At 30.9% G+C, this 27265-nt stretch overlaps 2 protein-coding genes across 4 annotated transcripts in view; one reads left to right on the top strand and one right to left on the bottom strand.

Annotated features, from left to right (window-relative positions):
* Positions 1-27265, bottom strand: part of LOC105198105 (putative protein FAM10A4) — a 51533-nt gene that overhangs the window by 5869 nt on the left and 18399 nt on the right. For both annotated transcript variants that reach the window (XM_039457677.1, XM_011164753.3), the window contains exon 4: positions 2937-3152. In XM_039457677.1, coding sequence (XP_039313611.1) covers positions 2937-3152 — 216 coding nt within the window. The remainder of the gene's footprint in view (positions 1-2936; positions 3153-27265) is intronic.
* LOC105198104 (helicase SWR1) lies at positions 7517-26381 on the top strand. Of its 2 annotated transcripts, none has more exons than XM_011164751.3 (11): positions 7517-7847; positions 18544-18627; positions 18693-18775; positions 18872-19082; positions 19190-19981; positions 20078-20332; positions 20932-21048; positions 21174-21406; positions 23037-23228; positions 23334-23597; positions 23947-26381. In XM_011164751.3, exons 1-11 carry the CDS (start codon positions 7775-7777, stop codon positions 24328-24330), a joined length of 2688 nt encoding a protein of 895 aa, XP_011163053.1. In that variant the 5' UTR covers positions 7517-7774; the 3' UTR covers positions 24331-26381. The 2 variants fall into 2 exon arrangements, with proteins under 2 accessions (XP_011163053.1, XP_011163054.1); XM_011164752.3 differs by having other exon boundaries at positions 7518-7847; positions 21234-21406.

Genomic DNA, 27265 nt, shown 5'->3' with positions numbered 1-27265 from the left:
TAATTTCTAACTCGTCAAAATCGAAAGATGATACTTCCGTATCTTTCGTTGATACGTATTATATGCATAACGAGGAAAGGTACAGAAATGTCATCGTTCATTTTTGACAAATCTTTAATATATTGTAGTACGAATGAAAATAAGGGACATGTATTTTTTTATACGTACGCATTTTCACTTTTAGGAGGTGAAACACTCTTTTGAAGAAAATCGATATTTTTTTTCAAAGCGAATATCAACGAAACTATAAAAGATAGAAAAAAATGTTCTAAATAAAAGTTGAATGACTTAGGCGTTCCTTGATAACAGTGATAAAAAAATTGTTTTAATTTTAAAGTATTCTTCAAGTCATTCAACTTTCATTCAAAACATCTTTTGTTTTCTATCTCTTATAGTTTCGACAATATTCGTTTCAAAAGAATAATACCGATTTTCTTCAGATGGGTATTTTATCCTCTAAAAGTGAAAACGGGCGCGTATAAAAAATACATGTCCCTTATTTCCAACCGTACTACAATATATTAAAGACTGGTCAAAATCGGAAGACGATACTTTCGTATCTTTCCTTGAAGTGGAAAAAGACACTTTGCAAATTTTTTGTGGAAAAACGGAAAGAAATAGAGAAATCATACTTTTTTTTAAGTATGATAAGTAAAGATCATACTTTCCTTTATTCGACATTAAAATTTTATTAAAAAATTATATAAAATGGCGTCGTCATTGAAGATTTTGTAAATCATATTTAAAAAATGGCCGGACTACAGCTAAAGATTGTATTCGGAGATAGTCTATATTAAAAAACAAAAACAAGGACTTGATAAATAGAGCGACATTGAATTATTGTCTGAAGCGTATCTCTCCATCCTTGACCAATTATCTTCTACCTAATCATATTTGTATTTCTTTCCTTTTTCCCTTCTGTCTATACTTCCCCCTTTGTTTATTTTTAAGATTTACATTGCTATTAATTCGTATTTATTTATAATATTTCAACCGTTCTGTTCCGCCAGAAAGCATGTTTGCATGTTACACTGTCCTCTTATACGTCATATCAGATAAGAGTGGCAATATCCTTTTAATCATACTCATCCTCTGTTTTTTATATTATCAAGTCCTTTTACATACATTATGCTACATTCTCTTAGATTACAGAAATGACCGATTAATATTTGTTATTGATGTCTTGCCTTTTAATCGCACAAACTAATGTTATGGATCGAGACATTAATTTTTACGCTTTGACAACAAGTTTAAATTTTCTCCAATGCACTACAAGCGACTCTAACAACTGCACGCAATAAATGTGATCACAATTGTGTGTACTTTTTATTGTTATTCGCAATAATATTGTAAATCAGTAAAGACATATTAAGGATGATCCAATAAAAATCAAAACGTTTGGATATTGGACATAAATAAACGTCAATTAAGTTACAGTAACATGAAATAAGATCCATATGACTCATTAGCTCTTTTTATTAAGTTATTGAATTTTATTCCTCTGAACCTGGCTGTAAATTTGTATTTAAAAAAATGACATTTACCAAAAAGGTATAAACTTTATAAAGTTGAAACATAGATTTATTGTTTGATATAATAGTTTTTAAATAACTTTAGTTCCAACATTTTTTATAACTATTATTGGTAATTATTCATTTTAGGGAAAGCAGCTCCAATAACCTTGAGCATGACTATTATTTTAGAAAATAACTGAATATATATTTATAAAGTTATTTAAAATAAATATAATTTAAAATAAACACACTATACATATTAAATATTTAAATTATTCATTTTAATATTGGAATATATTCATATTATTAATGTAATCATATTAATATAGCATTGATATACATATAAAGCAAAAAATAATAATATACCATTCATCTACATTTTATTCAATTACTTTGTTAATAACCAATATTTTATATTAAAACTTGAACAATTATGTTCGTCAAAGTGTTATTTAATAGATTCTACCCTCAAAGTTATGAAATATTTATTACGTAGGACGTTCATAAAAATGTGACGACACTATGTAATGGATGGAGAAGAAAACAGTAGTAATATGGCCACCCCAAAAAAATAATTAAAAAAAATTGGTTGCTGTAAAAAAATTTATATAATATTTTGTTACAAAATTGTATTAAATATTTTAAATTTTCCATCGTTTAGAATTTTCCTACGTTCAAAAATATTAAAAATATTATTTTATTCTTATTTAATATTAAACAAGAAAAATAAAATAATATCTCTATAATCTTTCTAAATATAATCCTCTAAAATAACAATTATCAAACAAATATTTCGATATAAAAATATCACTTAATTATATTAATAAAATGCTATATTATTGAATAATTTTGCATAACTCAAAACGTGTATAATCAAATAAAAAGTTAAATAACAAAAAAAACACTCGAGTATATACATTCGTATAGTAATACGCTCCAAATTTAAAAACAATGAGAAAGTATGTGTAATGTTGAAATATACTTTGAAAAGGTTTTGAAATGATGAAAAATAAAAACAGAGCTCGACAAAAACTGAACTTTCGGCAGATTTTCAGCTTACAGCTTTCCCTTTACTACACTATTTCCCGTGCAATCCAAATGCCGATTGACATTTGAACTGCGTGCAGGTTGGTGAAGGAGAATAGCGCTAGATAAAATTCGGCCGATAAGTGCATTTTTTTGCAAGCTCTGCTTTATATTAATTGACGGCTATTGTGTATTAGCATATTAGCGTCACTACATAACGGCGGCGGGCTAAACAAATGATTCCAAACAATCGTTAGATTTCGTTATAACGAAAACAATAAGAATAGCCATAATACTTACAGTAGACATGATACTATCTTTTCTATATATCATACTTTACTATATAATAAACTATTAATTTATTAAAGATTGATGTGATTTTTTTTCGCAACTTACCTCGAAGGCTTGAAGTACATCAGGATCCTTAAGGAATTGATAGAAATCTCCCGCACCGTGAGGCATATTACCCGCATCCGTTTGGGAAGTTTGTGACTGTTTCTCTCGAGCTTTAGCAGCCTCTCGCGCTTTTCGCAATTTCTCTTGTCTCTCATGCTCTAATTTTTCTTGCACCTTTCGTTCCTTCTTCCTCTTATGTTCTTCTATTTTTCGGGCCTAGCATATAATAATTCTTTAATGTCATATATTCTTTGTTAAAAAATAATATTTACTTAATATTATATGTCAGAAAAACTATATCAAAAGAGCTAAATACAAATAAAATTACCAAGTATATACAAACATATGTTCCTTAAAAAAGAATTCCAACGAAGTGTACATAAAAGAATATTATACATAAGAAGTCAGTGCTCTAGGATTAGTAATTAAAAATGATCATAAATTAAATGTGAAACAAGACAGCATACGGCGGAATAAAGCTGTAAATTTGTTGGTAAATGTGCAAAGTTCGAGCTAAACATAGGTGTAAATAAATGAGACATCTTTGCGATCTTTTACGGTTTACTATAATCGACTGTGCGCGTTGTTAGGAACGCGTCCAAATCTTAAATTATAATGACGTAAACCATGCCTGACTAAAATAAATACATACAAGGGTTATTTGGAAAGTAAGGTCCAAAAACAAATATGGAAACTATGTAGAAATCGGACCTTATTTTCCAAATAACCCTCGCACATTAAAACTATATATAACTAACGAACTTATATATAGATCACGAATGGGTTCATTTAGCTATCAATTCATCTCCCGTCATCTCTTCTAAAAAAAGCTGCGAAACATCCTAATAATGCTCGTAATGTACTTCCGTTAAATTTCGATAAATGCAAATTCAGTTTTCAAGCTATTTAAATAAAAGCATATTCCGCAATTGCGGAAATGTCAGATATCGTACAAAATAAAACGCAGTTAACTTTCGCAATAAATTGATCACAAAAATCCAATTGCAAGTTACAAGAAAATAATATTAGCCAATTTTGCATATGACATAAATCTCTTAGAGAATACCTGAAATTCATTAATACATTCCAAATATGCATTAAAACTTTTAATAAAAAAAAAAAACTATTGCTTCTCTTGGAAATCTTGCAACAATATGTACAATGAAGAATTTTAACTTTTTTCCTATCCATAATATTTTGTGTCTGACTGATTCCTCACCATCCGACTATCCATAATATTTTGTGTCCGACCGATTCCTTACTTTTACCCAACTTATTAGGTAAAATCCATTAAACTCCATTAGAGATTTTTAGAACCATTTTAAAAGATGAAAAAAATAAACAGATTTAGATACCCAGAATAATAGGGATGAGGCACCGTTTTGAACATGATGTCGTAAGGATTAAGTTAAAACTATAGTATTTTTTATTTTAATCCAAGAATACTACTCATATTTTTTTATATTAACACTAATTTAACTGAATATTTATTCACAAAATTAGAAATTTTTTTTAATACCTTTTTCATATTTTATACTTTGATAAATATTAGAATAACTAAACTAACACTACTTCAATGTAAACAAAATCTTGTAAAATGTTTTAAATTATCAAAATTTTAACAAAAACTATATTAAACTTGAATTAGTATTTCAGTGAAAATTCATCCACACATGCACACAGAAACATGCATTATATAAAAGATTTTCTTTATTGGAGTAAGAAAGTTTTTCAAAAAATAATTTAGTATTTCTTTTAACTGTAAGTCTAATTAACTAAATATGGGTTTCTGTGAGTTTCAACGAAAGAGAGAGAGAGAGAGAGAGAGAGAGAGAGAGAGAGAGGAGAGGAGAAAGAGAGGACTTTTGCACGGCAGGCCACCTTATACGGATGCGACCCGGGCTTCTAAATATAAAGGCGCCCGCGGTTCTGACGCTTCTCTGCGTCTGTGCACGCGTATTTTGCGGTGAATCTCATCTCTCTCCGATCGTGCGATACGCTTCGGTTAGTCGTCTTCGCCAATAAAACAGCAAAATTCTTCTCTCCATGCTTATAATTAATAAATTAAAGTAATATATAAAATATTAGGAATTCTTATTGGCTATCGCTTATTCAAAAAGAATAATAATGTTGGCATTGAACTGTACTTAATACTCGATATATGTTTTCATCCAGTTTTTAATATTTGAAAGACTGAAAATCATATTCTTTTTTAGTTCATCAATCGTCATCCAAAAGTTAAAAATATAAAATACTAAAAATTCTCTAGTATAAATTTCATGCATTTTTTTAAATAATTATTATTAGATAATGTTATTACTTCTGTCTAGTAACTGAAAAGTAAAACTATTTAGAATCCTGAGAATCAAGATATAACCTTTTGTCTACAGTTACTGCACATAATAAACGCGCAAAATTTCAGAATTTATTTACTAAACAAAAACAGAGCAATAGACTATTTAATTGTTTAACAAACAAGCCTATAAACCTATCTATTTATACTAGATAATAACTGCGCAAGTATTTACGCGTATTCTTATTAGGAAAACTATTTTAGCCTGAATAAAACTCTATCAAATTCTTGTCCATTTCCTACGCAATATTGTTACAACTAAATACAGTAATACTAAACAATAACTAGATGAGTGTTTACGAAAACTGCATACATTTTTACCAGGAACAGGTATTATATAGTGGTATTATATAATATCGAATAAAATAAAAAAAATTTACATACAAAATCAAGATCTACGGAAAAAGTTAAATATTCTTCGTAAAATTGAGAATAACAATTCACAATATTCTCAAAATGTCAAAAATACAAAAACATGATAAAAACTGAAACCGAAGGATTTCAAATCTAAAAATAAAATTTTAAAAAATTAAAAAAACAGTAATTAAATATCAGAATTTTATATTTAAAAACTTTGCGATAAAATTTTGTATTTTATCTTTTCATTACATCATTATACCTGACGCTAAACATGCAATTGTATAAATGCAATTTTAGTGTTTTAATGTATACATTATTGGCTAAGCAAACGACACTGTTTAACGAACGATCAATAGACTGATAACAGAAAATACATACTTTCGTCGTAAATAAAAAAATGAGTAAAATAAATTATAATAAAAACTCAGGGTGAAATGATGTTCAAGATGCAGTTCCTAGCAACGAAATCGTCAAACAATAAACGATTGTTTATATTTCACATCGTTACTTCGCCCTTCATCTAGATCTAGACAGATCTCTCCGATGAGCACTAGGAATACCAAAAAAATTTATTTTTAAATGCGCCATAAATATATATATATATATATATATATATATATATATATATATATATATATTAAAGGACAAAATATTTAGTTGTAGGAGAATCAAACTTTTCTACGTCAAGATACAAGTTAGAAGAAAACATTTCTTTCTTTTAAGAATGATAAAATCTAAAATAATGAACTCTTTCGTGTCTGATCTTTTTTTCAAGGCAGAACTAGTATCTAATTCACGTATTAAAGCTTTTTAGGATCGTTGATGACAAATCTATAGTCAAAAAATCTTTAAATCAGCAATCTCAAAAACACACATGTATATTTACATATAAATACAACAAAATTTAATATTTTAGTCCATCACATTACATCTGCTATTCTGAATTAAGTATAGTAATTTTTTCATATAACCTTTATATTAGCCTTTATAATGAATCTAGAAAGAACTCACTATCTTAATTTTTGTGGAGCATATATGTATTTTTTATTTTTACGAGTATTTGACAAAATGTGTACATCAAGGAATGAAACACACAAGGTCTTGACTTTTTATGAAGAGTCCTAGTCTTTCATCTTTAAAATGAGTAAAAAAAGAAGTCGTTATCTTTATTTTTTCGTGGAAGATAAAAACTTTTAAAGAATCGTGACATGTATGTCCCACTAAGCACAAAAAATTAATTCATAACAAGCATCGAAAGAAAATCCTAATATCAGACAAAGTTCCGAACTTGCAAACTAATATCGAAACAAGCGGTCAATTTTCTAATATGGATCTTACATAGTCGCGCCGAATAGGCGACCTTGATATACTCGTATCTCTGTAATCACCGTAAAAGTAAGAACTACTTCTCGCCGTCGGAACAGATCCTCCTCTCCCGTTTTTATTAATGTTACACATAACTCAACACGTCATAATCAAATTGAGATCAGGAAATAGAAGATCGTAAGAACGATTCAGGAGTTTAATTCAAATCATCAAATTGGTGCTAATGCATCCAGTGGCCAAAGCCATATTCAATAACATCGAACGCGTTGGGTATATTCGTAGAGTTAATAGACAACTTTCGCAGCTGTCGATCACAACCAACTCTGGCCATGGCGTTCATCGACGCTCGATATAGTGCGCGCGCGCGTGTACGTGTGTGTGGTGTATGCGCGCGGACATATGTGTGTGTGTGTGTGTGTGTGTGTGTGTGTGCGCGTGCGTGCGTGCGTGCGTGCGTGCGTGCGTGCGTGTGCGCGCGCGCGAGGGTGAGCGCTTTCACACATTCGACGAAAGTTCTTCCATCGTCTGACCGACGACCACGAAGTGTTCCGAAAGTGGGTCTGCGAAAAAGTGGAACGATAAAGAAAAAGAAAAGCAATCAGCCACCACTGTGTCTCTACTGTTGCGTTCGTGGGGTAAGAAAAAGAGAGGGGCGTCTTCGAGGTTTGGAGGTAGTGACAATGCCAGTGCTTCGCGGGCTAGTTGGAGTTGAGGGCGACGACGGGATCAAGAAGTGAGAGAGGACGAGCTGTGCGCTAGCTCTGGCCCCGGCCGATCGCGTAGTGTCTAGTGTGACGAGATGACGGGTGCGCGGATGAGACCCGCGCTCGCCGTGGGCCTCCTCCTCAGCTTTTTAGCCGTTGCCCTACGAGGTCAGTAAAATCGTCAGACTCACACGGATAGACCTTAGCACATCTTGAAGATCAGATTGCACTTGTTGAGTTGGTTCTCGCGAACGTGAATTTATTCGTGCGGCCAGTGACTTCACTCAATCTCGTCACAACCAATAGGTCGAAGTTTTAAAGCTTTTTGCTCACTAAATGTGCTGCATTTCGGGACAGAATATCTTCGTAATATACTGATAAAATATGACGTTTTCTTATTAATTTTATGATACAGAATAAAGTTTATTTACTTCAGCTCATCAAGATGCTAAGAAGGAATTTGGTTTATGATATAAAATTTAGCCACACACATTCATCCGTTCCAACTTATTGGTTAACTAAAATCTAATTACTTTGTCATTGATATAAAATATTAAAAGTTTATTCAGATTACTGTAGCAAGATTATTAGAACTGACGTTAAAAACAGATCTTTTTAGTTGATATTCGATAAAACTTACACGAGTTGTTCGAATTACGTGACCAAAGTTGTTGTAGCAAGAGAAAATGTGAAAAAATAGCTTCTTCGAGACGTACAATTGATATCATTAGTTAACGACAAAGAAATTATAACGTTGACGAAACTATGACGTTCAACTGATGAAGGTCAATGTTATGTAAAATTACCAGCACGCGTCATCGACCTCTATAGCTTTCTCATTTCTATACGTAGACGTGCCGACGTGCATGATTCAGGCATAATTTAATATATCTCTTGAAGAATCTATTAAGAATCCAATCTCATTAATAATTTTAGTTAATATATTTTTTATCAAAAATAAGATTACGTCTATACATTTTGTTTACTCTACCTATTTTTTATTATTTCTATTTATCATGTAATTTAAATAATTCATAAAATGCAATAAATTTGAAAAATATTCATTATTTTTTATAAATTGGCGATTAAAAAAATCAAATGTTTTTTAAGTATGTATATTTTAAATAAGTATATTTTAAATGTATACCTGGTTTCTTGAAATTAAAAATATTACTTTTAATAATTGAATAAATTGAGTTGTTGATGGCTGAAGAAGAGTCCAACGCGCCGTCTCAGGGTTTAAATAAAAGTCGTCGATTCAAGGATTTGTTATTTTGGGAATCGATGAGAGTTGGCTGTCATCAACCCGCACGATAATTACATAAGAAAGAGCATAAATCCGTGCCAGCATCGTTTTAAGTCTCCAGAAATGAATTGTTCTAATTATGTGATCAGATTGTTAAAAATTCCACTTTTAATTCCTTTATAACTAAGCAACAAATCATATAAATGCAAAATAGATTCAATTAAATCGTAACTTCCAATATTTATGACAGATGCCTGCTTTCTAAGTAGCATTACGTAGTTCATTAAATGATTATAAACTTTCATGAAAAATAAAAAGAAAATAAGATTTTATACGAAGATTGTGTTAAGGAAAACAATATCTATATCAAATTTTAAATTTGCACTTTAGAGATAGTAATGGAAAAAATTTTTTACAATTAAGTGTAGCAAAAAGCTATACTTATCGTAGACTATGGAACAAGACTCGAGATTCTATCTTTATCCGGCGCAGCTGCGCTTGCCAAACGACAGCTGCCTGCGTACATCTTCTCCTATCATTCCTAACTCAAAATTCGCTCGTATTATCACATTATCCCGAAAATCTAAAAAAGATGCAAATTTAAAGGAAATGATAGGATAATGGTGTTTCCGATAATACATTCGATAATGACTTACGTCTGACTCTTAAACCTCAAAAAATAATTTAAATCTTATACTAAAAGTACCAAGCGGTTATTATTGACTGTTTCTGTTTTTTAAATTAACATCATGTTTCTTATATAAAAGATTGGATTCTTTTCAATGATGTCTTTTATACTGATAAAATATCTGGTTTTTAATCACATTTTTAATGTTCATAATAATTTATTTGCTTGGTCCTTTTATAGTGAGTCTAAATGTCAATATTTCAAGTATTCAAAAATTAACTCAGGATGGAAAGATTGAACCTTAAATCTTAAAACATAGCAAGAAATCACACATATTTATTTTTCCATGTTCAAATCGCGATATTAAATCAAAGTGTTGGAGATCTTGTTATTCGATCAAAAAGTCATACACACAAAAGAACGAAAGGTTTGTACTTGCTTCTTGCAACTATGCAGTGAAAGAGGAAAATGGCTTCCAACAATAAAAAAATAATAATAAATAAAAGAACTTCGATTATACAAGCGGAAAACGGTGTTTGTCGGAAAAGCAACGAGAACCGAAACCTTGTGCCAGAAATTGCGGAATGTGATATAACAATGAGATATAGTAAGAGACACATAAAAGAGATCCCACAAAACGAAACTTCTCGTGTTTACGCATGCGATCACGTGAACTCATAAACTACGATTCTCTGACGTTTGAGGCACCACCGACGGCATCCAAGCTCAAGTAACTATCAAATGATACTGACAAAAGTCTTCCTCAATTTCACTGATACTATCATATTTTTATAGTATTTTATCTTATCAAATTTATGTCAATAACTTCAATTGCTCTTTAAAATAAAATCATGTTATATTATCTATCTTGAAAATAAGTTTACAACAATTTTAGTCAAAACCCATAAATTTCAAAGCATGCTTCATAAACATCTGCATCATAAGGATTTGAGATTTAGTCGTAAAAGTTTCAATATCTTTTTCGCAATATAAAATCCAAGTTACTATACGCACATAAATTAATCACATTTAGTGTTCTTAATATTCCAAAGTTATGATAAAAAATAAAAAAAACAGGTGTTTTCTATTTTCTTCGAAAAAAATGTAAGAAGACGATTTTAATAATGAGGTACTATACTATAATCTTATTTCTAGAAAAATTAATTAAGGAAAAAATTCAGTTTTCTATTTTTTTTTTAATTCACAAAAACACGATTATGACAATGACAGTAAACTTTATTGAGAAATTATTTATTTATTATAGTTCGTAATGCAAAAAAAATTTTTAAACCATTGACGTAGAAGATAAAAACAATATTACCTAAAAAAAAAGTCTCCCCAAAATTTTGGAGAATTTTTTTGAGCTAAAAGCTCTAATTACTAGTTAGGTCAATTAATCAATTAATCAAGAATCCATACAATATCCTATTAAATTAATAAACTTTGTCTAATCGATAAAAACGAGCAGTCCAATCAACTCATCATCTTTCCTTGCAGGAAGAGATGATAAAAATACGATTCGCTCGCCTAATATATAAATATTTTCGAGTGTTGCTCGGCTCAAAGCCGCCTACCCGCCGCTAAACTTAGAAGCCGGCCACGTCCCAGGTACCGTCTAGAAAGATGATATCGACATTTTCTTCGGTGAAAATTCCACCGTCCTCGCGTTTCGCGATGATAGTGCCCATTAAATTAGGCCTCGTCACGAATAAACTACAAATATTGTATACAAGTTGAAACAAATTAAGAAAAGCATTTTCTTCGCAAACAGCTCTCTAGTAAAATTTGAGATACAAGTTAAGCAAAAATATAAACTAACCACTCGAATAAGATGATATCATAATAAAATAAAGACAAGAATATTATAGATTAATAAAATGTGAATTCAGTTATCTTCCATATTTAATTTCATAACAACACTGTAAAAAAATTATATGCATTTTTAGGACCCACAATTAATTTTTATAAAAACGCAAAATTTTATATTTTTCCTGTATAAATTTTATAACTTTTACACATATTAGCTATGTATATAATTTATATATAATATGTTATATTAAACAAATAATACTGAAACAATACATAAAAAACAAGAGTAAAGAGTTCAAACTCCTTCAAGTATTTTAGTTATCTGCATTGAGAAGAAGACACGTTTTTTCATAGTTAAAACTTTAGATAAAATAGAAGAATTGAAAAGTGTTACTTTCGCTGTTAAACTTTTTCATTTAACATTCGCTTTTTCTCTTTCTCTCTCGTTTGTTCTTTCTCTTTCTCTTTATGTTTGTAAACTTTTACCTTACATAAATCAAGTTTTTCTTGCAAATTAATTTTCGGTTGTCTCAATATTAAAATATTCTCTCTCTCTCTCTCTCTCTCTCTCTCTCTCTCTCTCTCTCTCGTTCAAATTCTATCATATTGTCTAATAGGAACCAGCTACTTGATAGTAGTGTAAAATAGTACGTTCATTTGTAAAAAAAAACACATTTAATGCGGTAGTGCGAACTTTCATCAGAGACAAGTCGGATGACAAGTCGCGCTAGGTGTTCCTGAACACCTGTCACCGGACGCGAACACGCGCACGGCTCGCACGGCCAAAATGTGCGTAATGACTTTGACAGGTTCTTGCGTCACCTGGGTCAGATATTTCGGGTTGGTGGTCGCGTGGCGTTAAACTCACCGTCGCTCCGAAGCTCCGTCTCCCTGTGCAACGAGTTATCTAATATCGCGCGCGCGATATCTCTTGGCACGTTAACACGCGCAACGAGAATTTTCCTGGTCGAAAATTTCTGGCAGCTGGAGACACTCGAGAGACACAAAACGCAAACAATGTAAATATCTCGGCAATGTATGCGAAACTTCTAATTCGTCAACTTTGTTATCCGATATCGCAAATTAATCACGATAAATTGTTATGAAATTCTTGAAATTGATAAATTTAATTGTATTAGAATTAAAGAACGGCAAATCACCTTTTAGTAAAAAGACGAGTCTGTATGATCTAATGTGCTCTCTAATGATTTCTATTGTATAATGTTCAGAATTTTAGAATAAACCCGGTGAAACATTTTCTCAGAATTCTACATATTAATAAATTTCTCAAGTTTTTTATACAAATTCGAATACTTTTCAGAAACACTAAAAGAAAAAAATTTGAAAAAAGTGAATATTGTTCAGATTATGTTCAGATCAGTAATGGGTACAATACTTAAATAAGACTATTTAAATCAATATGAATTAGACACAAGTTTTCATATTAATATAATATTTAATATTTAATACTATGCTGTTAAAACACTTTTTTATTTACTTTTACTTCAGAGCCCAATTTTGGATTCATAATATCATTTCAAAACATCACTTTATTGTCTTTTCAGTAAAACATAGTTGCGAAATCTCATAATGCCGCAGTTTTTATTCTATTCTGTATAGTTTTTTAATTACAAAAAATAGAACTTTGCCACGGCCATTTAGTAATACCATGTAATGTCCGTTTGATTTCATTACAACAGACTTCTTTCAGAGCAATTATGAAAAAGACTACATCTTTCTTTGAACTTTTAATAGATTTAAAAGTTCTAATATATTCTAACATAAAATTTCTCATTCTATAATTTTTCAAGAAAACTTAATACTTATTCTCCCTCGTAAGATTATTCGTGTCTCAGCAAAATTTCGCGTGTCGCGTGCAATAATAAAGTATGTGCCTGCAACCCGTCTAAAAAAAGGGGGGAGGGGGGCTTCATTAATAGCAGTATAAGGAGATATACTATATATACATACATACATACATACATATATATATATAATAAGAACAATCCTTAATTTTTTATTCAACTGTGCAGATTTGCTTGCGCATCTCAAACGATCATGTCTTTGGGCACACTAATCCTGTTCAACCCAAGTATCGCCATTAAAACCATAAGACAGAAAAAAAAAACAGAATCAAATTTAATAAAATAAAGTTAAATACCACGTCCGATTACAAAATATTACGCCACTTTTAACTTTTTATAATTTTTTTTTATTAAAAAAAATGTTCGAAAAAAAGATATAATGGCGATGGTTTCTAATATTATTGATACGTTACTTACATATTTTGTAGCCCAAAGATGTAGCAAAGCCTGAAAAATCGGCTAAAAAAAGATCCAAATTACCGACACCGTATGTCTCTATTGTATATTCTTATATTGAGGTTGATAGAAAAATACGACGCTGCAATAACGTTTCTTAACAAAGGTTATTTCAATAGCAACGTTAGCACGAAAGATTCACAGAGCATGTCTGATCCCAGCCTGGCAAGTGTAGGTATTAAAGTAAATATTTTTAATTTCTTACAATATTTCAGATTATTATTAATATATTATTAATATATTAGCATCAATTTTTGTAGTTTTTAACTTATTATTAATAAAAGTATTTGATTATTAAAATGTTGCTTATATGTGCATATGGGGGAAGATAGGGCAAGATAAGGTAACTAAGGATGATAATTAAAAACTAGGTTTTCACAATCAACGAATCCTCTTTACTTGTTAAATATTCTTCGAATATCAATCTTTCAATATAATCTGGCAATCCTCTACTAGATCTCGACAACAGACAACAATAATTCACTTGACAGATTATTGAGTCAATTTCAACTTTCACCATCTTGACTTATAAAAAAAATATTTTATCACTTGGACAATTTTCACATCACAACGGTTTTTTTTTTTACTTACTAAACTCAACATATTCTCGCTACTAAACGATGAATAGTTATCGGAATCCTATGCAATCCTACGCAGTTCACCATGTCAAAGAATTTTACCATTTTGACGACTTATTCAATATTTTTGTGCCGACGAGATCTGTTATTTATTTCAAATATTCGTGATTTTTGTAGTATTTTTTTATAGTACTAAATATTGTAAAGACGCTGATGAAGACTGTGTAGTCAAAATGTACGTTCGCTAGATTTAAGAATATCGCTTGAATAAAGAATTAATATAACTATATAACATCTAAAATTTAATATCCGTTCGTATAAAGTCGTTTTATCGTTTTCTAATTACATCTATAAATAAGCGAGCTTGTCCTCTACATTTCGTTATTATAAACTTTATTTTTAAAAAATTAAAAAAAATTATCTGCTAATTACTAGTAATTAGTAACATAGTATGTATTTCGATATGTCATAAATACGACAAGACGAACATTATGAAATTTTATTACAGATCTGAAATTTGTTTGTACAGTGAAGAAGAACAATAATTACAGGTCAAAATGTTTGTTTTTTCAATTAGTAATGTTTTCGTTCATTGACTCTTACATATAATATCTAGCACGGTTCTTTCCTGTTTGTGTTTTCGAAAATAAATTACATCGTTCTTATACGACATATTCTCTTTTTGTAATACCAATTTTTTATTATAGGACAAATAATTTTTAAAATTGTTAAAAAAATTTTTCAAAATAAGATTGCAAATAAATAATCTCCCTTGTGTTAAGAGCTAAATTTCATTTAAACTGTAAATGTTTAGTATTTCCATTTCCTGGATACTATCCATTGAAAGGAACAAGATTTTATGCACTGAAAGCATTTGCAGCAAATACAAAGTTACCGTTATATAAATATTAGTTGTAATTTCCCACTCAACAATGTAAATGTTATATAACGAATATATTATATAACATTGCTAAGTTTGAAATTACAACTAGCATTAATATAACGATAACTTTGTGTTAGCTAAGATGGCACTGTGGAAACCTGTTGAAATATGTTGTTTTTGAGATTAAAAAAGTTTCTGGTGACATTTTCTATTATGAGTAATAGCAAAAATTTTCTAGTTGCAAAGAACTAGCGAATTTATCCAGTCATTAAATTAAAAAATCGCGCTTTAAATATACGAAAATGATGAAAACAAGCGAAAACTGATATGTTTTAAATCAGAAACGTAATATTTTTTCAAGTTATTGGTTAATGATGCTTGATGATGGCCTTTTTTCCCGTGAAGAATAGAAAATTTATCGGACGTAGCCACGAAATAGTCTTCACAAACAAAACTAACCGCAAGAAAAAAAGAGAAAAAAGCGGTTTTGGGATATTTAAGAATGTTGTCATGAATAAAAAATTCTGAAATAATTCAAGGAGGTAATTTTCGTGAAAATATACTGTGATTAAAATATAGGAGTAAGCAAGTTTAAAAGTCGAGATATTAGAATTTAAAACCTTTTTCAGCTCGTAAAATTAGAATTTCTTGTCAAAACGAAAAACAAAAATTTGTGGTTATGTGTCTGAATAATATTTATCATCAGTCCAAATTTCAAATCAATTCATTAAAAACTTACAAAGAAAAAAAATATTTGCCAGTTAACATTTTTTTCAAGGTTATGGACGATAAGGAGTCCAAGACTTGAAAATTTGGACTATTTAGTTCTCTTTAATGACAAAAAGATGGGCCAAATTTCAAAGGAACCCATTGAGGGGAGATTTCAACTCTTCTTATTCGGTTAAAGCTTTTGTACTAATGCATCAGCTCACAGTTCACTACTTGTTCGTGAGTTTTTTTTCGAAAACCAGCTGTATTGATGCTTCAACCATCGGACATGGGCCCATGCAACTTTTTTCTGTTTTCAAAACTGAAGGAAACCATGAAAGAACGACGATTTACGATCATAGAGAAAGTAAAGGAATCGCATCGTTAAACGAACTAAAGACTATTTCAAAGTGCGTTCCAGAAGTGCTTTGAGGATTGGAAAAACCGCTGACATAAGTGTATATTATATTCAATGAGAATTACTCATCACTTTTCAATAAATCTAATTTTGATTTTAATAATTTTGTGTTTTTAATCAATTTTAATACAAGTTTAATAAAGACAAATAAAAATGATATCTTTATATTTATAATAAAAGAGACCATATTAATATTGACAAATAAATAAGAATTTTTTAAAATAAATAGAAATTTCAGCTATTTTTTTTTTATCAAATCTCATACACCTTATTTTAATTGTGTTGTTCTGCAGACTAGAATGATTTATTTTTTTTTAGCAGACAAGTTTTTTTCTCAATCCGTTTGTCAACCGGAACACAAAGTGATATTAAAGTTATCATAGGTGAGTTATTATAAGTGAGGTTATCAGACTATAGGTCTATATCGGGTGACACACAATTATTCATCGCTAATTGACTATCCAAAGAGAAAAATTGCTCTGTGAGTGGCTATGGTCAATTGCCAGACAGGATATACACAATCTTGTTGAGTAGTTACTCTACTTTACTCCATCTTACCCCTTCTTGTCTAACCAAAATGACATCCACAATTTTTCAAACAAGTTTACAAAAGTAAAAAATTATATTTTTACCTTATAATCTTAAATTTTGTTTCTAAAACATTTACATTTACAAGAAAATTATTATAATTTAATATTGATATCACAAGTAAAAAAATAAAAAATAAAATATGAATATCGCAAAAAAATTATAGGCTAACTCAACACAACTGTATATTTCGCTGACTCATAGGTAACTTTCAACAACCGTGGGGCCACATAACGCGTATGCTCGTTTGTAATTTCTTTATTCAAATCGCGCGATACAGGAAATACATCGTCTTACCCTGTCTTGCCCCACCTTACACTACAGTTTACATAAATACATAAATACAAACACATAAATATAAAAATGTAATTTTTACTTGTCTTTACTAAATTTGTATTAAAATTTATTAAAACTACAAAATTATCAAAACTAAAGTTATATTTATTGAAAATCTAATGTTATCCGCTGATTTTATGTTGTAAAAATAAATACATTTATGTTGCAAAATTAACATTAAATTCTAAATCCAAATCATATTTTATAAAAATATGATCCACTAATTTCAATTTCTTTTTAGAATCTATGATTTATGAAGATTTTTAAGATAATTATAATTTTTCAAAAATTACTCTGCATTCAATGTGACTTTGTTTCAATATTTTTCAAAATTACGTAGTTTCACTAATTGTTATTGTCATTTTGCTTTTTAATCAGATATTAGAAGTTTGAAAGTAACATTGCGGTTAAAAACTATCTTAGTATGGTGTAACTCTTTAATAGAAGTGTAAATAATCTCACGAAAGCAAGTGAAGAACCAAAAATAATGAGGAAAACATAAATATTAAAAATCTAAGAAAATTTAATATTTATAAAAATTTTTATAAATATAAAATAATATAAAAAAAGCTTTGCTAGCAAAGTTATAAATACGTTAAGACTACTGAGTAGTCTTCGCCGCGACCATATTGAACGCCAGAAGCGAGAAATTGCGTGAAATGATACATAATTTTGTCCGATGTGCCATTTGTAAATAAAGCCAATTTGGATAATACAGACTAATCAGATAGCTTTAAAACATTTATAAAAATGGGTCAAGATTATCCTTTTTCCGCCTAATAATTGGTAAATAGTCGTAAAAAGCATGTAAAGTGACATCTATTCAGACAGCACAACACACGGATAGCTATTGAAAGGAGTAAAAAATATGCTTTTATATATAAAATTAAAAGAAACATTACTTGAGTCCATTTTTACGAATTTGGCAAATACGAGACAAATCATATTTTCACAATAAAATACATAATAACAAAATGACATGCACAGCAACATCTCATCGTCAATCTGTCACGTTTCACGTCTATTAGTTCTAATTTCCGCGACGGAATGTCGCTACCGTCAACGCGGAGATCTCGACTGAGAAGTCAGGACCCTTAATATTACAAAAGTTTGAAAAGAGAGAAGTCTAATTAGAAATTCTGAATGGTTCAATAAACTCTAATAAAACATTAAAATAATGTAAAAAAAATTCATTATTATAAGATTAGAAATATTTTAGGTTTATTATAAAATAAATATATACTGTTTAAATAATTTTCATTACTTATCTGATTAAACGTTGCAAAATATAAAACATAAATTTCTTTTAAGACTCTAGCAAAATGTTAAACATTGAAATAATGTTTTAGGAGTGCAATGCGAAGACGAACAGATACCATCCGAGGACCTATGTCGACCGTACATCGAGAAGGCGCTCAAGGATCTCGGCACAGGTAATACTAAATGATGGCGAATACTCAGCTGGAGCACAGCGATTTCTAGAATATTTCATTTGAAGGATCTTTGGAGCAGACCAGTGCAGAGGTCGGAATTGAGATCGACCAAGAGAGCCATGAGGAAGCATCACCTGCGAGCGAAGAAGTAAGCATGTCCTTGATTTATTCACATAATGAAAGTTCATATGCATTATACAAAATATTCTGAAGAAATTTTAAAATAAAAAATTTATTTGTTTAGACTAGCGAGACAGCAGACGTTTCGAAAGAAGAAACTAAAGATGAGGAAGAATCAATAGAGGAAAATGCAGAAACGGTTGCTGACGAGAGTAAGGAAGCAACCGATGAGCAAGTCGACGCTAGCGAAGAAAAAGCACAGGATATATCCGAACAAGAACAAAGCAAAGAAGCCGTGACTGACGAAAGTGCTGAAGTTGGCACTATTCAAGAAGGTAGAATTAATAATCGTTGATGTTTTAAATAAATGGTAAAATTTCGAATTTGTTAAAAATGCAAGTTTAAAAAATATAATAAAAGGAAATACCAATATATTATTCAGAAGAAGGGGAGAAAGCTGAGGGAACATCCGCTGAGGAAACGTCCGCTGAGGTGACTGAAGACGATGGAGAACAAACCGACTCCACTGAAAAAGTGACGGAAAGCGAAGAAGCGAAAATTGAAGAAGACGAACAAAAATCCGACGAAAAAACAAAAGTAGAAGATGAAGAGTCCGAAGAGGAGAAAGTAGACGATGAAGCAAAATCCGAAGAAGAAAAGAAAATCGAAGAAACGAAAGCTGAAGACGAGGAACAAGAGGAATCCAAAGAAGCCACTGAAGAAGTAGGAGTCGAGTCTAAGGAAGAGGCGGAGGCACAGCAAGCATCTGCGGAAGCTAGCGTTGAAGACCAATCTGATAAAGAAGAAGTTGACAGTAAAGCCGAAGGGGACGCCGAAGGAGACGCCGAATCGACGGAAGATCAGACGGTAAGTGGTGAAGATGAAAAAGATGACACTGGGGAGAAAGTGCAAGATGAGAGCCCCGAAACGAAAGATGAAGAGAAAGAAAAGGAGAGCGTAGAAGACGCCGAAACAGCAGATTCTGAAGATGTAGAACAGGAAACAAAGTCGGCAGAAGAAGCACATTCTGCTGAAGAAGGAACATCAATGGAAGACAAATCAAAGGAAGAAGAAGAGGTGAAATCCGTAGAAGAAGAGGACGCAAAGACTGAAGAAGACGGGAAATCGGAAGAAGAGAGTGTAAGGTCTGAGGAAGAAAAAAATGTAAAATCACGCGGCAAGCGAAAAGTAGATGAAGAAGACGCTAAAGCAGATGGCGAATCTAAAGAAGAAGGTAAAAGAGATCTTATAAATAATATTCGAAAGTTATAAATAATATTCTATAAATGTATCTTCTCTATCTTTATTATGCTTATAACTATATTGTCAGCTACCAGTGAGGAAGAACAAGAACTTACTCCAGAAGAGGATCTGATTCAAGAAATCGAAATTCCGGAGAACCTTCGACCTAGAGATCACATTAATCAATTGCTGAAATTGGACGAAGAAAATGAGGAAAAAGAGCGAGCTATACAAAGAGCGGCTGACATTATTCTTAGGGATCTGAAGAGACTCTATGATAACGCCATAAAGCCATTAGAGACCATGTATAAGTATAGAGATTTGAGCAACAGACATTTCGGAGGTGAGCTACAATTTTAAAATTAACTAAACAATAATCCGTTATGTCGAACTGACGAAATTCAAAGTTCTAGAAATCAGAGATGTGTCACGGCGTAGTTAGACTATGTCGATATCGCTATTTTTTTTCCTGAAGAGTATTAGAACGAGCAATGTATCACGTAATCACGTGATTTACACCGCCAATCACATCATACCCATCGCCTCTTTGATTTCTAGGACTCTAATGATATTAAAACACGAGACTAGAAAGATTGTGTTAGTCATAGTCAGTTCTTGGTGCCAAATAATAATTTCCAGAGGGAGGGGGAATATTATATATGCTTCTTATAGCATTAATATTACTGTTCCGGTTTCATGACTGTGTTTCAAGTCCGACAAATATGCGGCGCGCAGTATAAAATAAAAATTTATAAAAAATTAAAAAATAATTATTTGGCATCAAGAACTACTATAACTGATACAAACCTTTTAATCTCGTGGTTTAAAATTAATTGTATTTCTACACCATTGAATTTATTTCCTTTAAATATTAAAGACAAATAAATAATATATTTAAAGATTTGCAATAATTAACCTATAATTACTACTCCACTTTATTAGATCCCGAAATATTTTCTAAGCCACTGGTACTATTTATGGGACCGTGGAGCGGCGGGAAATCTTCCATCATTAATTATTTGCTCGACATCGAGTACAAGCCGATGTCATTGAGAACAGGTGGGTAATTAACTAAAAAAAAGGAACGTTTTTTACACTTTTTTCTTTGGCTTTGCGCTGATAAAGTAGTCAAGACTTAGTGGTAGATGGCATGCTAGAAGCATGAATATACAGAGAGTGTTTAGGTGGTTTGAGAGAGTGCTTAGAAGAGCATTGCAAATGGCCAAATGGAAAAAATGACACAGGAGCCGAGCCATCACCGGCGTACTTCAACATAATAATGCACGGCGAGGAGGAGGAGGTTCTTGACGGCACTCAGCTGGCCGCCGATTGGACTTTTTCGGGACTGCAGAAGTTCGGGCAGGGTCTGTTGGATCGTCTTAGAGGTCTGCGACTTAATAATAAATTGTTAGAAAAAGTAAGTGATCGTAAACAATTGCCCATCTCAATTATACATTCTTTTATATATGTATATATATATATATATATATATATATATATATATATATATCTTCTTTAATAAACATTTTAAATATTTATGCCAAGTAAAAATCCTAAATTCAGTCTTTATTAAAAAATGTAAGATGTGTGCGTGTACGCGCACACACACACTCACAAACGCAGAGTGAATCATAATAGTTGGAACCAGATTTTAACCTTATGAGATTAAAACCTTATAAGAGAAATTATCGACTGTACGATCAATTAATTTAGGCCTGATTACACTAACGTTATTTTGATTTTAAGCAAGACTTAAATATGAGTGTCTTTATTTATTTAGAAAGAAACATAAAGTTAGATATATGTTTAAGTCTCGCTTAAAATTAAAACAACGTTGGTGCAGTCGGCAATTTCTCTCATAAAAACCTGGTTTAACTATAAAGAACTATAAAGATTCACCCTGTATATATATCCGAATTATATGAAGACAAATCAATAAGTACCCGTGTTTGAAGACAGGCGGTGTTGCTAATGCAAGTTGGCATTACCATCGTATATTATCATCTTTCAAACGATGCCATACAAAATTTCAGAGTAATTCATGTGTTTTGATTTGACAGCAAAAAAACTTGCAAAAAAATAAAAACTTTGTTCGCAACTTCTTCGCATTTCTTTGCACATTTTTCCATCCAAACTTTAATATTGTTCTTTTTTCATTGTATCAAAAAATACCAAACACGCTTCCTATAAATTGCTGTCAAATCAAAACTATCGCATGAGTCACTCTGGAATCTTGCATGGCATCGTGAAAGACGATAGTACACGATAGTAATGCCAACTTGCATCAGCAACATCGCCTGTCTTTAAACACGAGTGCTTATTGATTTGCTCTTGTATGTTGGTAAATAATTCAATCAATTATAAGAATAAATATAAATTGACTGGATGTAAAATTAAAAACTAAATCAAAATAATTTGCCAATGTGAGCTTTCGCGGTTGTTAATGCGAATACAAGATTTCTATATTGGATTTTCCGTCATCAATAATAATAAATATAATTTAAAATTTTCCATACAATACATTCAAGACGTTTCGTTTCATGATGTGAATTCTCTTCAGTTTAGTCATCGAACAAGTTTTTAAATTATACTTATCATTAATGATAAAAAATTCAGTATAGAAATCTTGTTGTGCATTAACAAATTCAAAAGTTCATATAGAAAAATTATTTCGATTTAGTTTTCAATCAATTATATTTTCAGTAACGATTGAATTTGGGATTTTTACTTGGCATAAGTATTTAAAATGTTTAATATACAATTAATCCTTAATCAAAGCTACGCAAGACAAAATTTTGTTCAATTCTTTATTAAAATTTAAAAACGCACAAAACTTTAACAAAATAAAACCCTAATGTATAATTTTAAATAAAATCACATTTTAATATTAATCACACAAAATTAAAAATCTACTAATAATAGATCTTAAAAGATATTAAAAATGAGAGAAAGTAAAAAATTGTAATCAATATTATTCGAGGCATAATTTTGGATGTATAATAAAACTATAGTAAAAAAATCTGTATATTAATTTTGTACATTATTAGGTAAACATCGTTGAGATTCCGGGTATCTTAGAAATTCGAAAGCAAGTGCAACGCTTATTTCCCTTTAACGATGCATGTCAGTGGTTCATCGATCGAGCGGACATAATATTTTTGGTTTACGATCCCGCTAAGTTGGACGTTGGTCCCGAAACCGAGGCGATTCTCGATCAGTTAAAGGGAAGAGAATATCAGGTAAATAAGAAAACAAGAATATTGGAGCTGTATTAGAGCAACTTTGCTTGAAGAGATTTACTTTCTTAAAAAAAATACCGTTAATATAACATTATTTTTCAACAGACCCGTATTATCCTCAACAAAGCTGATCAGGTAAAGCCCGAAGAACTCATGAGGGTGCAAGGTGCCCTAATCTGGAACATATCACCGCTAATGTCAAGCGCAGAGCCGCCAATAATGTACTCCGCATCATTATGGTCATTACCCTTCGAAGCTGGCGCACCTATCAGATTACTGTACGCTCAAGAACGGGCATTCCTTCGCGATTTACGTTCCGCGATAAATAAAAGGGTCGAGCATAAAATAGCGAGCGCCAGAAGATTCGCCGTAAGTTCATACTAGAGAAGAATAATCAAACTTTCCTAAAGGAAATAAGATAGAAATTGACAATAAGAATTCTTCTATTAAAAGAGATTTTCCTCTATTAAAAAACTAAAAAATGTAATGTTTTTATATACATATATTAGAACATTCTAACAAAATAATAGATTTTGGCAGTAATTGGTGTGAATTTAACATCATTTAGTGTTTATATAATTCACTATGTTGGTGTTTGTATAAACATCACAGTAAAAATTATGTAAACACCATTATTTTTTTGAGTAAATAAAACTACACTAATATAAAAATACCACTAATGTAATAATCAACTTGATGCGTTCGACGTCCATTTCAGGTACGAGTGCGCAATCACGCGAAAATGGTAGATTGCTACCTGACAACGTATTACAATCATAAGACATTCTTCGGCAACAGGCGGGAGATCAGCGACAAGATTATCGAGAATCCGCAAGACTATCATATCTACGAGGGCCTAAGTACTCTCACTAATATATCGCGTTACGACCTGCCGGATCCGGACGTCTACCGCGATTTCTTCCGATTGAATGCGCTCTATGACTTCCCGCTGCTGAGCTCCACTTGCACATACTTCCGCGGTTGTCCGATCAACAGGCTCGACGTGGCCATCGCCTATGATCTACCCGAGCTGGTGGGCAACTATAAGAAATCAGTAGAAGCAGTGCTGCACGAAAGTGAAAGCAACAGCCCGCCGAGTTGAGTATCTACGTTCCAAAACGGAACTCTTGATACCATGTGAAATACGGACTGGCGACAAAGCGACGTTTACCTCCGCTGGACCGAGAAAAAAACCTCTCAGCCTGAACCTCTAGCCGAAACGCCTTGGTAACTTAAAGATGCTTGACAACGGTGAACAAGCTGAAGAACGTGGTCCGATATTTGAGATGGTACCAAGGTTTTTCTCTTCTTGAAATACAGGCAGCAAGATCGCGCTATCTTCGCGAGTTATGTCCTTCGAGGTGCTTCGATAACGAGAAGACGGTTCGCAAAAAGAGCTGACGATTGTGAAAGCAGTGGAAGGGCAAGGAGTATCGAAGTATGAAAATCGAGGGTACCGTCATTCGAGCGGATGAGTAAACGCTATGTAATCTCTAGATCCGAGTTTAACCTCTCGTCCCTCATGACGTGACATAATGTGAAAAACATAAGCACGGTGTGGAGTGTGATATCACGAATTCAGTGGAACACTTCCTCGGTTGCAGAAGAAGAACAAGAGTATTGCTTAGTGTCTGGTAAAACAATGCAAGTGCTACCATTCCGATCCAAAGCGGACAGTGAGAATTTCCTTTGAGAATGTGTTCAGATATCCTCTTTCGGTGAAAATTCAAGGTTCCGGTGCGCAGTAGCTTATCTTACTTTTCTAAGTACTCAAAAAAATTTATCAAAATTTAATATTGAAGAATTTAATTCCAAAATACAAAACAAACTTTAATTTCAAAAATTTCTAATTTTAAACATAAAGATTAATTTATAACTTTTTGTTTTTTTTTCACAAAAATGTAATTTAAAAAATTTTTATTTTTATTTATTTATCTAATTTAAATTTAAGAAATTTAATTTCTTAATTGCTAAAAATTGCTTATAAAATCAATTTTATAAAACCAACTATATTTTAGATAATTAATTTCTTTGATCAGTTAGATTTCAACTTATAAGTTTCGTCTTAATTATTATTTTAATTTTAATTTCCTCGAGCTCTTGAAAACGTAAATTAAACCATTGTTGCACCGAATCTTTAAATTTTCGTGACAAATCGGCGTCTGCTGATTATCTCAGAAAAAATAGACTCTCTAAAATCGATGTAATATTGAGCAACGATTTCGTCCGCCAAATTCCTCTGTACCGAGGAAATTAAACTAATTGTACCGAAATATTTCCATTACAAAAAAGAGATAGGATGATCTCTTCTCGTGGCTTTTGTGGAATACCTTGTATAAGCTGATTTTGTGTTCTTATTAAAATGTGTAATTAAATAATTAAAGATATGCTGATCTCTTACGCATTGCTCAGTTAATGTGTAAGACGGATCATCTAATGTCTTTTTAATTGAACATATAGGCTTCCTTCTCGTTCGCGTTAGACAGAATATAAATTTGTTATATCTTTAAACGCTGAATCTTTTTAAATATCTATGTATATCGAAAAACTATAAATTTTAAGCAATAATAAGAAAACACTAATTTAATAACTAAAATATCTTAGATAAAAATTACAATTTTCAAAATTCTTGTATAATTTTCAGATTCATAGATATAATCTTTCAATTCTTTGAAACTCTTCAATACTATACTTTTAAATTCTAAGGATTGACATAAATTCAATCTAAAGCTAAATTTTTTTAATAATCTTTTTATATCTTTAAATCGTCTTTGTTGCTATGCTCTAAATACATTTTATTCATTTTAAACAAATTATTGTGAATAATTGAATTATATCAATATTCATCCTAGCCAAATATCATAATTCTAAGACAAATACAATAAAATGTTTTCAATTTATTACATATTAATTTTTTCAATAAAAATGAAAAAAAATGTTAGAAGCATTGCAAATGATTTATACTCTAAATTGCGAACAACAAAGCAAGCTTTGTCATTTGAAATAATAATATAGATATAATGCAATTTATCCAGCGTTTAAATAAGTGTATTGTTGATATTATTACTATTATTACCGTTATTGTTACTATTTGTCATCATTGTTATTCTACATTATACAAAGATTACATCAAGTAAATTAATGTTACAGATATATCAAGGCATCTAATTTCTTAATTAAAGTTATACAGGGTAAAGCATTTAACTTGTGACATCCAAATGTCTCAAAAAATATGCATCGTAAAAAAAAATTGTCTCAGATCTTTGTTTGTTTTGAAAGAACCAGCAAGAGGCACTATCGATTATGTTGTAAGTGCTACTATCGATCCTATATCAACTATTTTTTTAAATAAAAACTCCAATTTTGTATAGCATGATTGTAACTGAAATCGAGACGTTTCCAAAACTATAATAAAGTATTTTCTCTTTAAGTACTTTTCAAGTTATAAAATTTGAAAGTTGAGTACCATTGGAATTAACATTACTCAAAGTCAAAGAACGGCAACAAATGCACATTTTAACTGATTTTCGGATCCGTCTATCGTTATTTCTTTTACCTCACAACCCCACGATCGTTTAAGTGTTGATCGCATAACGTTCATATAATATACATTTCCAATAAATTTACACATTACTTATGAGATATTATTGTTAATTTAAACAATACGCGTTTTTTTAAACAGCATACCCAGTAAACCTAGTCCATCGATGGCTTATACGATCTTTTAAATAATTGAACGTAAGTAGAAGGAGAGCATTTAATTTAATTTTGAGAATATTTTATAAACGAGAGCGCGCAAAAACATTGTAATCAACATATTTCACGTCACGAGGTGCCTAAAACAAAATCGAAAGAATGTTTTATTTCTTATAAACTTTTTTGTAAAAATCGACACTGATTTTTTTTTACCGTTTTCAATGCAATATATCTTCACTTGTGGAGCACTCAGAAAAAAATAGAATTTATTATATTTTTATTATATAATTCAAATCCAAGTTATTGCGTTCGCTTTTTTTAGCAAAACAACGCTATCACTT

Source organism: Solenopsis invicta, chromosome 14 (genome assembly GCF_016802725.1).
Source record: "Solenopsis invicta isolate M01_SB chromosome 14, UNIL_Sinv_3.0, whole genome shotgun sequence".
NCBI classification, from domain to species: Eukaryota; Metazoa; Arthropoda; class Insecta; order Hymenoptera; family Formicidae; genus Solenopsis; species Solenopsis invicta.
Note: the sequence above shows the minus strand (reverse complement) of the source record. Positions and strands in the feature narration are given on the sequence as shown.